A 14,452-nucleotide genomic window follows, 5' to 3' on the forward strand; every position below is an offset into this window, starting at 1 on the left:
CGGGCCCCATATTTCATTGGTCCAAGACACAGCCAGCTTGTCAGAGCCGTGCCGGTGCATGCGCAGGTAGGGGCTGCATGCAGCAGTCTCTACCACAGACTCGTACGTAATCTGTAGCCACAGCCAACATCGGAGCATTTCAGGAGGACACTGGTTAGAGGTGATCATTTAGAGGCCCACGCAGGAGTAAACCAAGGTTTGCCGCCATTTGGGGAAGAGTCCGAACTGATGATTCAGGTGGATTTATAACGACCTGCCTTAATTAATGAAGGGTAGCCTACTTTAAGCCAAGAGAGGTGGCTGTAATTTGCTTGAGTCTGCCTTCGCGCGTCACCCTTCCTGTGTATGTCACGCCTGCATGACAGACCTGCGCGGGTACCCTGGATTCAATATTAAAATCATTGATTTCGTAAATATTATCTCGATGTCCAACCAACCTACAAAAAATACAAATTATAATATGGCTCAGTTTAATGTAGGTGGGACTGCGTCATACGAGGTAAAATTGACTAGTGACCTAATAAACTGTTTTCGACATTTTTGTGGCACCATGGGATTGGATGACAAACACTGCATATTATACGCAAACCTATGGGGAACTGAAGCGGAGGCATATCAGTCGTCCCACCTAATTACATAAATTCTGTTTTCACAAAGCTCTGGGTTGACGACTTGGAATAATTTATTCCCAAATGTCAGTTTTTAAGGCTAATGAGGCAAAGTTTGGAGTTACTCTTGTTATACAGACTGTAGACCAAAGCTCTTATATAGACAACGCGTTATGTGATGACGAGCCAGTACTTAGAAGGAAAAATAAATCGGTGTTCGACTGGTTCACCCCCATCATGCAGTGAAATTCATGGCTTGTTCGTCACCGTTCGTCAAAAAAAAGTTTCTTTTTTCGACTACAGAAGATGCATTCTACCCGCAGCATGAAGAGCAAGATGAGGCGAACCAGGGAAAAATTAATAACTTGTTCCCTCCAATTTTTCATCAGGCTCAAACATCACATTTTAATTAAGTAGCACTGACGTTTCTCTTTGAGGTCCTATGTGCCAACGAGTACCATGCAGCATCAGATGTGACAAGCAAACAGAATCACGAATTACTTTTTAATTGGAATTGAGGTAAATGTCACACTTAATTTAGGGCTTGATATGCCAATAAAAAAGAACCTTTTATTAACCACAGAATGTCTTTCTAGCACTAAATAATAATAATTGAAATCGGTGGAAAACGACAGCTTGGTAAGAATGAATAGCTGTATTCTGCTTCGTCCACTCATATTTCTCTAGTGGGTTACAGTCCTCTTTTAATCCGAGGGAAACATTTTTAAAAAATCAGGCTGCACAAAAAAGTGTGTCTTTGATGCCTCAACCTTTAGTTTCCCACCTAACACATGCGTACTGCAAAGAAACATATGTAACATGTTTTTGGAAAATGAATAAAGTGAAGCAAACACAAGATCCAACTTTCTAGGAAAATGACCGTACAGCCGGGCGAAAAAGGCCAGTTCAAACCAGACGGGCCATGATACATTTTGCAAGGTTGTTTCTGAAAGCTTCGAGTTATTGATTTTCGTAACACGGTAACCAGATACACGGGTCGCTTCTGCAGGTCCCAACGCCTGCACTTTCCCGGGGAGAAGACAACGATTTCCTCGGGTAGGAGACTCCCGAGGATAAACAAGTCGAACGCGTGATTCCCGCCTTGCGTACATACACGCAGGCCACTGCACTGGCTTGAATGCTGATCAGTCTGTTAGAGCAAATGAAATGCTGAAACTGTCAAGAAGCGGCATGCCCATCGACCCTCTTGCTCAAATGTGCACTTCACTACAAACAGTGAACGAGGCACAACGCCCCCTGCCGACGCGCCAATTCTCTTAAAAAAAAATACAGCCTGTAAGGTTAGCCTGCAGTTTTCTATTTTGATAAACCTTTTTGCCATCCTCATTGCATCATTGTGATAAGTCATCCATTTACGAATGAAAGTACCGGCTCATCGAGTCACAGACCGATGCATAGCATTCAGATATAGTTTTAAAGGGGAAAATCACTCTAAACAGCTTATTACTTGAAAGGAAAGCGTCCTGATCTGTTTTATAAAAAGGGCACAGTCATTCTAGGCTCATGAACTTGATTGGTCAGTGCCAGATGAGTAAGCTTGAAATCCTAATTCTGATTGGCCAACTGACATTAATCGCCAAAGTCCGAAGAAGAGACTGATGCCCATGGAAGGTAGCCTCCGAATTTTCTTTTCTTGTAAGCCTTGAAACCTTATTTTTTGGGGAATGTGTGACGATCTATACGAGTTGGAAAAATGGCTGTCGTAAACGTTTCTCCCAAAAGGTTTTTCATGAATTTGCAATCCTCCCTTGGTTATACTTGTATTTTCAGACAGTACATAACGCGGAGCCCGACTTAAAGCTATAGTTAAGTCTCGTTGTGATTCCATAATATAGTTTAAACGTGTTTTTTTTTCATTTTTAATCAATCGAAAAATGAGAAGTACATACCGATTTACACGATTTGCATTGTGGCTCCGTGGAAACCAGATGTTTAATTAAGAATATCTTAAGGAAAGAAAAAGAGCAGGCCTGTAAAAACATATATTTATTATTCCTCAGAATCCAATTGATTAATATCTTTATACCCACAAGAAATCTCACGTGAAGTGACATCATTGTGCATGCTGTTAGGTGTTTGGAGTAATGCTTAAATGTCTGAGCTTTTGTTATTAACAAAACACTGAAAGAAATGAGCATTATTTAGTGGTTTAATCTCTGAGCTGTACGCAAACAAACGATGGCAAAGTGCTTAGTCAACCGGGGGAAATGGTAACAAATCGCGTATTCTGGGAACTTTGCGGCGCTGGTTTTATTCTACAGAACCAATGTAAGTCAAAATACATGATCAGAGAAATTCACACTGTAAAACAGGCAAAAAACACACAATATAATAGGCACGACAACGCAGAATGCCTTAGTGTATAGTATCAGTTCCCTAAACGTTTTCAAAATTGTCCCATGTTGTTGTTAAATTTCGGAAATTCCCTACGCGAGGCCCACTTGCAAGCCTCCATTACTTTGTCATCCACTACATCCAGGGCTAACAATTACGCTTATAGTGTTTAGGGTCAGTGTCAGGTTAAGATGTGTCATCTGCACAATTGTTTTCCTCCTTTTTTACGCATTCCTTTCACGATTAACGGGCCCTTAAGGCCTTGCCAGAGGCAGTAGATTCGTACTTAATGTAGCTGCTTAATGGATCTGACTAGCCGGTGAGGAAACCGTAAAAACCATAATTAGTCGCTGCTGACACTAAAATTTGGATAACCTTTACGCCCTCTTGTTTTGTGGCTTCTTGTTTTGTTTCTCGTTTCCGTTCTCTTTAAGCTGTACCAAGCAGTTTGACATGCACCAATAGTCACGGTCATCAAGACATCACAACAGACTCTCCGTTTTGTGTCCTAAACGGTGGGGCTACTCGTTAGTTGGTAATTGGGACTTGGATCTTGTTCTTGATCTCCACGGCTGTCGCTTCGCATATGCATAGCGCGATTCGTGTATCACGTGGTATCAAACTTAGACTTGAAATCAAGTCGGTAATTGGCCGAGTGTATCTAATCCACCTTCCTTGCGATGCATACGCGGTGCAGTTCGGTGTGCAGTTTAATAACACGCGTGAACGGTCAGTGCAACCTCGCTCCCTGATATGCGTGTTTGCCGGTGCCCGATTAGGCCTAGCGACTTGAGCAATCTGCAAGCCCTTGTGTACGCACTGGAATGATTGTGGGCACGGCAGTGGGGCCTCCAGACTAGAAGATCACATCCAGCCCCAAAGGCCCCACATGAACAAAGGGAAGTGGGCCTCATTTTGTGCTTTGACATAATAAGCATGTCATTTCGACTTCTGGTAAAGGTCAGTGTTGGGCGCCATGATGGATAGTGGGTAGGAAGCTGTAACATGCATTAGTATATACATTCAGGAAGTCATTACTGTCGCCCAAATTGTTGCTTCGCGTCAGTCTGTAAAATTATGACCATTTTATCATGAATTCTGGCATCGACCTTCCATCACACGCCAGAAGCCAAAGCAAAGCGGTAACGGCTCTTAACCGATTTGAACCAAGGTTTGCCCAATTCTTTTACGTTATCTTCCGAGGACTGTATAGGACACTGTGCTGAGTCGATAAACCCCTGCACAGACGCATCGAGAAAGGTATCCTGTACATGTCCAAATGAAGATTATCCGCAATCGGGGGTTTGTGATGTAGTCCAGCTGCGCCTACACCGTTACTCTTTATACATGCCCAAGTATGCCACCCCCCAAAAATCAAAAGTCTTTACTTCAAGCGACCATTCCAAATACAAAAGGGCGCCTACTCTCTCATCCAAAATCATCCCAGCACATCAACTGCCATTCATAACTATCGAGCAAACAGTTCCGAAAAGAAAATAACGCATGTGCGACACCAACATAAGGTACTCAGTAGGTAGAAATACATGTACATTTTATTTGCATACCTCAAGGTGAGAATTATTGTAAGGTTTGACAATGTTTGGGTTTTCCAGTATAACAGTACAGATAAGATACACTGTATGTCAACCCATACACTGAACTAGAACTTCGATCACAGAGGGATGTGATGGGTACATAGTGTCCGCACATAACGTGCGGTATGCCTACAAATCGTTACCAGACTTTCGCGATGGAATACATGTTCCATGGCTCTGTCAATGTTAATGTCTCTTGCTTTAAGGGCGGATCGACTTTTTTGCAAAATTTCAAAAACGTTTAGGAACATTTTGGAGTTTCCATTTTAGGCGTGTGTGCGATCATGAGATTCCTTGAAATCTAAGACTGCACCTAATTGGGACAGGGCCATACAAACGTTGTGCGCTAGTTTTCCTAACAAACTGCTATTGGATTGGACGGATACCATATCGCCCCCCGAAATATAAAGGCTTTTCCCATCATCAAAAGAAATTTCGTGTTGTTATCAATATCTAACTACAAGACAAAAACATCTCATATCACCGAGTAACAGGAAGATCTTTAAATCCCCTAAAAATACTTTTACCAGGTTTAACGCACAAGTACAGCTTACTTTTTAATCAAACTGATTCAAAGTCTTTAGATTCTTCAAAAACTCAAAACTAAATGGGTAGAAACAGGTGCAGTATTTAACTTGTACTTGAACTTAATCAACAGTTTACGTTCTGAACTGTTATATTAAACAATAAAAAGGTATCCTTACGCATTTACTCATGACTTTCAACGATAAAACAACAATACAAGATCTGTTTTCAATATTACATTTCGGAATTCGAGTTATACTCGAATTCGACAGAAATAAAACAAAACAATGCATTATCAAAAAAAGAGAGCTATATTTTGGCTTGCGTCCATAACAGAATTTTTAATTCGCATGGTATGGTACTATTGGCTTTCAGGCCAAGTACTGCTCTTTTAAATTACCAAGAATTACAGCATAGTATATGTCAAATACTTCAAACATCCGTTTTTGGCATGGCACTTGAGGAACTCGAACGCATGCGAGTGAAAGGCGAGCACAATTCGTGGCTTTTCGAAGTGTGCAGAATGATACGGTTCCAGTTTTGCAAGAAGATTGCCAGACCACTGTACCTCCTGCCTGCACGATTTTTCCTTCACAACGAGACTGTGAAATCACATGTACATCAAATCAGTACATAAATCACGCTATCCATACTACATTAAAAACATTTCTCTGTACACTACACATGACATGCACAGTATTCAACTTAAAGGATATAATACATGCAATTTTTTATTAATCTAGATATTAACAACTTAAATTTAAGGACTTTAAATTCAGTGTTCCTGAGGCACTTTTTATTGCCTATAAAATTAAGTCCACTTAAATCTACAACTTCACTTTCTGAGGAAATCTTTTATGTAATGCATTACACAATATCGAATGATGAAAACCATGAATTTCCTAATACAACTTCCTAAACAGCACATGATGAAACCCAATTCTTTGGCATTTTTCTTGAGGGGAAAAATCACATCACGAAGACTGTATGCAGAAGTTAAATTTGCCCTTACTTAAAAATGCAGTACACGTATTTGCAAAAGTTTATAACAATAAATGGAAACAAGAAACAAAAGTAACAAAACCTTTTTATTGTATGCTTTGGTTTGCTTAGTTTATCAAGCACAAAAAATAGGGTAAGATTTTTCAAAAAAGTAACCAACGTTCCGTCACAGAATTAAAGCAAATCTGTACTAAGGCGTTATGCTGTCAGTGACAGACAATACGTTTTGAAAAGCAGGCAAGTTTACGTGAAAGTAAGTGCGTGCCGGGAATCACAATAATGATGGCCGTGTCCAAGTTGCATTGCTGTGGCTGCACTTGACACATGCGTCTAGGCAAACTGTATGAAGTCGGTACCCAGTGGCTTCCCTGGTTAGGCGAGTGCGCTTTACCAGCCTCCGTTTTGAGCAGGTGCAGCCCCTCATCATTTTGCTGGTAGCGACGCGACTGTAACGCGCACATTTCGTAATCGTTTGTGAACCAGCGAGGTGCAGTTCCAACTAAAGGAGCCTCTGTTGCTCGGGAAAATGCGCCCTCTCTTGGTCTAGCTCATAGGCCAGCAGGTAAACGAGCCAGTTCGGTATTCCAACAGTGCATGCCCAAAACGAAGCGCGTGCAAGGTCGGCCTAATCAGTGCGGCCGCATGACTGTTTACACTTGCCCATGTTCATGCTTGTGTGATTTGCTCTCGAATGACCTTGCCTCATTGAAATGCCCAACTGGCTCATTCTGACTACAAACGCATATACATGTACCGTACTCCGCCGCACCTGTAGTACTTCTTAGCATTTGAAATCTGTAATTCAGAGAGCTCAGAGCTCGCTTGGTACCTTTTAATTATCTACAGCAAACCCCTAATGAACCTGAGTAAGCAATGTGTTATCAATACTCAATGCACATGTAGCCCCCCCACACAATGAACAAAGTACCTTTTAAGGTTACATACTTAAACTTCAAACTAAAAAATCAACGTCAAAACACCACTGAAGGCAAACACTGACGGCACTACAACGTATCCGTAAGTCAAGTGCTCTATCAATAAGTATGTGCGTAAAAATCAATGTTTGTTATTAGATTAGTCGCATTTGCTGTCATGCTATTAGTACACTAATAAAACACATCTTTAGCAGGTGCTGTAAGCTTCGCCAATTTTTACAGTCCAGGAAACTAAATAATGACATTTCCACTAATTTTAAAGTTCAATACCAAACACAATAACGTAAAAATCAAATCGATATTAATCTACATTTCTTGAGTTGCTCAACTCTGGTTAAGTTAAACTCCATGCGAAGTATAAATATGCGGCTGTTTTTTAATATTTGATGGCAATGGAAAATTACAATTAAATTCAGTTATAAGACTCTTCTGTACAATTCATATAGTATTAATATTCATATAAAATTAAACGTTATTTATTCAATACATGGCATACTCTCGATTTCAAGAAGCTATTTTTAGTTATTGCGTTTATGCACACTATTTCTTGATTTGCACTAAATGTGGTCTAATAAAATAGAATATCTAAAAAGGTACGAAAAAGTTCGTTCTAAGATATAAAATATAAGTCAAGGCCTATTAACACCCATAACTTTTTCCAGTGCTGCTTTTATAAAACATTCAAGATTTGTGTTTTCAGATATTTCAAATATGCATATGAAAATTTCAGTTATACGCTGTGCTCTTTTTGGATGTCAAACTTTGTACCCTCAAACATTGTTTGGTTTGTTTGCCAAAAGGAATGAATCTGCTATGTGAGTCACTGGCAATAGACAGATTCAAAAATAACAACAAAATAGCACAATTACCATAAAGATGTGTGGATTAAAATCAGGATGCTGCGATCAGATAGCCTTTTTATTCCCCCAAAAGAGCATAAATTGGAACAGTACAATGAGTGATGCTAAGCCTGACCTCATCAATGATCTGGTAGTGCGGTAGTACTGTACTATATAAAAAATTATTATAAACAAAATGCACTGTGGGTATTAAGCAAGCCAATTTAGCGTACATCATGAGTCCAACATTTATCACCAAACCGACTTAAACAAAATACAACTGCATGTTGTAAATTGGTCATATTCAAGTCGTTCACACGATTTCGTAAATTCCTCTTTTGCCCACTTCATGGTAGTGGACAAAGGAAAAAAGTAGAGTGGGCTTCCATCTTTAGATTTTCCCTTGTACTGTTTGTATAAAAAGTGCATGTAAGTTGAAATCTATCTTTTCAACGAACAATTTCCTTTCTCCTTGATTAAAATGTTCTAAGCACACACATATACATAAACCTATCAAAACCCACCATTTTGTCATTGGATTACCTACTTGCTTTTTTATCAATCAGGTCTTATAATAAAGAAAACTCTACTCTGCCAAAGTACAATGCAATCTCTACAGGTGCAAAGACGCACACAAAACCAGCTAAAAGTACTCAAATCAAACACTATTAAACGGACAAGAAAAAAATAAAATATAAAGAGAAATTCTCTCAAAATAAATCTCTCCTCTTTGGTCGAAAACACAGTACGAAAAACATGACAAGGTGATCCTTCCCACATTCAACCACACACGACTCAAGTAATTAAAAATCTAGAGTGTCAGATGCAACTCATCTTGCACAGCACAAAATTAAATAGGCACTGTCTATGAGCCAGGGCTACACTGCCTATGGTGGTAAAAAAAAGTGGATGGGAAGGTTAGGGCTCAGGCATAGTAAACAATCTTTTCAAATAATGTGCAAAATTCAATTGTACCTTAAGCGGGCGAAGTGCAACAATTCACGTACGTATAATACATATATGTGTTCACAACTGCAAAGCTATTCAAAACCTGACTATAAGGTTCCTGAACAATTGCACTGCCCATTACATGCTGGCACTGTGTGGTATAATCTTACCTGAGAATTCCTTCCAAAGTAGTAATAAGCCTGCAGTACATTCTGATGACATCATGTTTTGTTTGTGTGTGCTTTCCTAGGGAGCTTAAAATCTATAGTCCTTCCCTGGCCCCCATAAGCAAGTGGAAACATAAGCAAAGTGTGAGGTCTTCCACATATAGGCCTACTCGCTCAATCAGTCTGAGACAAACTAAGCCTCCTAGGAAAGTCACCTTAACATCACAACCAGCTTAAACTGACTGCAGTTCATCCAAAGATCCTTTTTAAGCAAAATGGGTGAAGGAGAACCCAGAAGAAGTTGTAATTTAATTGCCGAGCTGGTATCTGAAATTTGGTCGAGATGGCTGCACTAGTAGGCAGACGGTTTGGGGTTCGAGTCCCACAACGGTAAGTGACTGTTTTCTGCACCAACTCTCTTACAGCACTCAGTGCACAGTGCTAAGAGCATATTGTGATCCACCTCTTGCTGGTTCTCAATCCTGGTTGGCTGAAACATGGTCATGTGGGTTCACAAATATCAACTAGTGTGTGAAATCCGCTCCAGTGTGAACTCGTCCAAGACAGATCGCACACGCATAGTTTTCACGTACAGTGCCCCATCAGACACCATATTTAAGTTTTTTGTTGACAGTTACTGTGCCTTCAGTTATAAAACCCTGAAAAGCTCTTCTTATTTTATACTTTGGAAAGAGGTGTGCCACCAAAAACTGGCATAATTTGGTCACATAGAGCAGACTTATGCCCCCTCTGGCTCCGTTGTGACCACAAAATATTGTTGCCCCGAGGCCAAAGACCCTCCCTTGGGTGAATAGACATGTACTTATGCCTCATCATTGCCAGTCCATAGGTGCATATTAGTAAAGGGCTACAAACATACCCTTTAACTCTTACCCCCAAGGGTGTATGTAAAATCGTATTGAAATTGGAGGATTTGGGAGTGTTACGGTTAAAAGGTATTAACATCCCTCATAGTTTTTGTTAAAGATGAAGTTAACTCAAGCAAACTCGTAAATACTGAAAGACAGTCCAGACTTTAAGGAAACCCAAACTCGCCTGCAGTTAACACTGGCACAACGGCACATCTGGAGTTGTTTGGAATTCAGGAATTGTGTTTTTTTAAAACAAAAACCCATGTGAAAAAATTTGATACATATTTTCATTTAGCTGGTATGTGCCAAATTCCTGTTGCCAAAATCTTTAGTCTACAAAGGCTTTAGTGCTGCTGTCAATACATTATGAGTCCCACAATGTAAGTCGTGACCTATTCATATTAACAATGACAAAGGCATTCCATCGTCAGTTATCACAGACTGTTACTATGACAAGACTTGTGAGGGATATTACAACTTGGCTAGATTACAACAAGAAAGTGGGCAACAGCTGCCGTGAGAAACATGCCAGAACTGCAGCTTGAGTGTGAAAGTTGAGCTGTGGAATATTAAAAACCAATCTCTTTTATAAATAATCCTGAACCAAATTATCTGGATGTGAAAACTACAGATCAACTTTCCTGACGGCAAAATTGTCCACCACAATATAAAAGAGAAAATTTGCCCCCCAAAACGAGGAAGTAGGGCTGCAAAATGCTAAGCAGCCTATTCCAAAAGACGCCAAACGTGACCTGCCCAAACTCTTCAGGCCTCAACTGGCCACAGCAGTACTAAATTCTGACCCTCTTTCTTGAAGACTGGCCGGTCGGTTGAGACCTTCTGGACGCTGACTGTCTTCCTGTGTTTACCCAGCTGGCAGTTCAGGGTCGGGGTGACGATCAGCCGCAGTTCTCGTTTCTTCGATCTGTACATGAACATTACGCTGTGTTATTTGGAAGGTCTGTAATTTTCCAAGCGTGAAAGTCACAGGATGCCCACTGAATAGATCGACATACACACATCATCGACTGGAAGGCACACTTTCTTATAATAACAGAAATGATAATTATTAAACATGTAGTGTGCTCTCAGAGACATGCCTTTTCAAAACCTCTTCATATAAAGTCTCAGAAATTCCAAGTTAAACATTAAAATCTAAGCATAAAATACAAGATTACACACCAAAACTAAGCACTTAAACTAGATTAAAAAATCCTAAAATAAGCCATTAATAAAAAAAATGAGCATTAAAATTATGAATCAAAATCTGACAAAAAATACAACCAATGAAAGAGACAAATGCAGCAATGTGTGTCTGCTGCAACGAGCCGCCATGGCTATCAACAAGCATGGGTTTGAGTCAATCCTGCAACGTCGTACCCACAACAAGGCTGTAGAATGACTGCATTTACACACGTACCTTCTAGCAAGCTTGATGTACAAGCTCCACTTTTAAATTTTCAGTGGACTAGGCATGTGCCGCAAATTGCGTCCCTCTCTCTTCCAGTGAGGGATGCGATTTGCTTCACCTTGTTACAGTGCAATACACAGAATATGGTATGGACCGTGGTATGTGGCCACATATTGCAGGGTTGGTTGCCATGGGTCAACCAATCAGGACAAAGGATTGTACACTGATCAGATAAAAAACCTGCTAGCTTCAGTTTTAACTTACTCAATCCACTGTCTGCACAGCACACCGATCAGCTCGGGCACCCTGTTCTCCCCCCGGGTGTTGGTCAGCCCCACCACGATGTCGTTGTCTCCGGACAGGTGCAGAATCACCAGCTGGTCGGAGCCGGGCGTGATGCTCATGCCAGTCACCTGTCATTGAAAAGAACCAAACTGAATATCCAGGGATTGGCATGTCACCTTTTCAATAAGCTGCCCGTGTGGAGTATCTCTCCCCATCCCTCTGACATTTTCTGTACCTATCTGCCATGAGACGTGTCCACAACAAAAGAGAAAAACCAGACTACAGCACAAACAAGAGCATCAACCTAAAAACCTGTTTAAAAAGCACTGTGGGGTAAACACATCAATGCAATTATCTAGATATTGTTTTTTATTCTGTTATACCTTGAAATCCTGAAAGACTCAAAACTGACAGTTTTCAGCAGATCAGCCGCAACTTTGATTTGAATACATAACATTACTCTAGGTGTTTATATAGATGCGCACAATTATGTAAACATCCATCCAAAGACGCAACATACACAGACGCATCTGAAACTTTGATCACACATTGATGCGCGATTCCCAGAGGATATGTCAAAGTGCCTTGATCAAGAACAAACATATCCACTGGGCTGACACGGACCCATTATTCTTTGAACACTATTAATAAGACCTTGCTAGAAAACCTGTGCAGCTCCTGAAGCAATTTTAATTGGGGTGGCCTAGAGGTTAGTTCTCATTATATTGTCTTTTCCAAAACGTGGATTCCAGGATTCCAAATAAGAAGCCACGCAATTCCTTCAGTCACCTCTCAGTGAGCAACTGAATTATACTTGGGCAAATACTATGAGTTTTATCATAGATCTCATCATAGCAGAAATGAGAATAGAAATAAAGGACAATGATGAAACTATAAAATAGCTACTGCAAAAACAAATTTACTAAAAATCTCCAACCAGACTTCAAATCACCTCCGACATGTGAGTGCCTATCCTCATTGGCTTGAAGCCCTTTTTAGGGTCCAGCTTGTAGATGAACTTGTCCGTGACCAGCAGCGCTCGGTCAGCACATTTGTTGTGCTTGTTGATCTTTGGGGGAAAAATACAACAGAAAAACAGTTATTTTATAGTTTTGGTTTCCCATGGTGTGAAAAGTCCACTCGAGTTTGTGGACTAAATTACCATTTTGCAATTCTGCAGCTTTATATTGTGGAATCTGATAGTTTGCGGAAACACCATGTATGAAAAGTCACATTGAGAAGGGTGTGGTTCTGACAAGAACCGTTTCTCTTTTTCAATCAGTCAGTTTGACGTCATAAGCTACATTTTTAACAAAGTAAATGCAAGGCAGACATACATGATCACATAATCAAGATTTACTGATGAAAGGTTGACTCGCCAATTGATTTCACAACAATATGGACTTGTAAAAATGACGTTAAAACACACAAAATGTTCTTCTTTTTTGTCATTTCATTACCTTTATGACAGAGGACGAGAACAGGATTTGGTTGAAGTGGTCTTTGTTCTTTAGCTGGTTGCACATTGAAACAAACGGGGCAGTTTGGTTGTTTTCTGAGATCTGTGGGAGACAGCAGATGAGCATTCACTAAGGCATGATCTGTAATATCCTTAAAGGCAGTCACTACACAATTCCTTGTCACAGATGCATTAATGAGAGTTTCCCAACAAGAAGTTGATGAAAACTCCATCTGAACTCGTTTTCAAAAATTCTTCAGCCACCGTGCAGCCGTGATTTGCACAGGCAGATGTTTGGAAAACATGGTCAGCTTTTCCAACATGGCAAAACATTCTTACAGCAAAGCTGGGCTTCACTTAAACAAGATCCATAAAAGAGAGGGCTTGCAGTGCCATCATGTGGAGAGATCTCTTTTTGAGTCCATTATAAAATTCAATACAATATGTTGTCATTTTGTTGAGAAATTCAAAAGGATGGAAAATAAAACTATGTTAAAATCGGCATCAAAGCACCACAATGCCACTTCACTCACGATTGCACCTCATGGTCCACTACTACATCCCAGTGTTGTAGTTGAGTATTTTTCGAGTGCCAAGTTCTCGGCCAAATAATTTAACCAGTTAGGCGGGAACAAAGCTGAAGTACATGGGCATTTGATGGTACATTGTACATGTACAAAGGTAAGATTACAAAGTGAAAGTATGACTTCAGACTATCACTGCTTATTAAAAATTAAGTTTCCAGGACGAAAAGTACTTGAAAGGTAGTCAGTTGAGTACTTTCCGAGTACTTTTCTCCTAAAAACTTAAATTTGACAAAATTGGGAGTGTCTGAAGTCGTACATTTAGTTTGTAATCTTTAATACCTTTGCGCATTTACCACCGAGGGCCTAAGTACTCCAGCTTTATTCCCTTGTACCCAGTTCAATATTTGGCAGAGAACCTTGGTACTCAGAGAGCACTCGACTAAAACACTGACACTTCCTCATCAGAGCCATGCATGCACGAGCCTGCCATGGTGCACGCGCACGCCGGTTTGTACCATGCATCATGGCCTGCCCTACTGGCTCTTTTCGATAGGCTACACAGCATCATCAAAGGATCCTACTGGGAGTCTGCAGTTTTATGGATTTTTTACCAATGCCCTCCAAAAAGTGTTCGGGGCCAATGCCTCACCTAACACCACCCTTGTAAAGGCAAAAGTAAAGCAATGCATGAAGTTAAGGAAACTTAATCCTAATGTGGTAGGCAGTGAAAAGTCGCTAAGCTGACTTTTGTACATGTGGCATATAGACAAATTGGTACCAAGTACTGTATACGAGCTAAAGATAAGCCAATCAGAGTACAAGAAAGGTACATCTATGGTCACAACACATGGCAACCAGTGATACTTTGGGGAATTCTTAATCATTGGCTTTTCTTACTCCGAGTCACAAATCTAATTAGAAACA

At 40.3% G+C, this 14,452-nt stretch overlaps 1 protein-coding gene across 1 annotated transcript in view; it reads right to left on the minus strand.

The window, feature by feature from the left end:
- Positions 1–4,482: 4,482 nt before the first annotated feature.
- Positions 4,483–14,452, minus strand: part of LOC110988756 (unconventional myosin-Id-like) — a 43,459-nt gene continuing 33,489 nt past the window's right edge. Inside the window, exons 17-20 of the mRNA XM_022252556.2 lie at positions 13,003–13,104; positions 12,495–12,611; positions 11,522–11,670; positions 4,483–10,771 (exon numbers count right to left, since the gene is read on the minus strand). Coding sequence (XP_022108248.1) covers positions 10,612–10,771; positions 11,522–11,670; positions 12,495–12,611; positions 13,003–13,104 — 528 coding nt within the window. The 3' untranslated portion in view covers positions 4,483–10,611. The remainder of the gene's footprint in view (positions 10,772–11,521; positions 11,671–12,494; positions 12,612–13,002; positions 13,105–14,452) is intronic.

This window comes from Acanthaster planci, linkage group LG17, assembly GCF_054643075.1.
Source record: "Acanthaster planci isolate LZ-2023a linkage group LG17, COTS_SCS, whole genome shotgun sequence".
Lineage (NCBI taxonomy): Eukaryota > Metazoa > Echinodermata > Asteroidea > Valvatida > Acanthasteridae > Acanthaster > Acanthaster planci.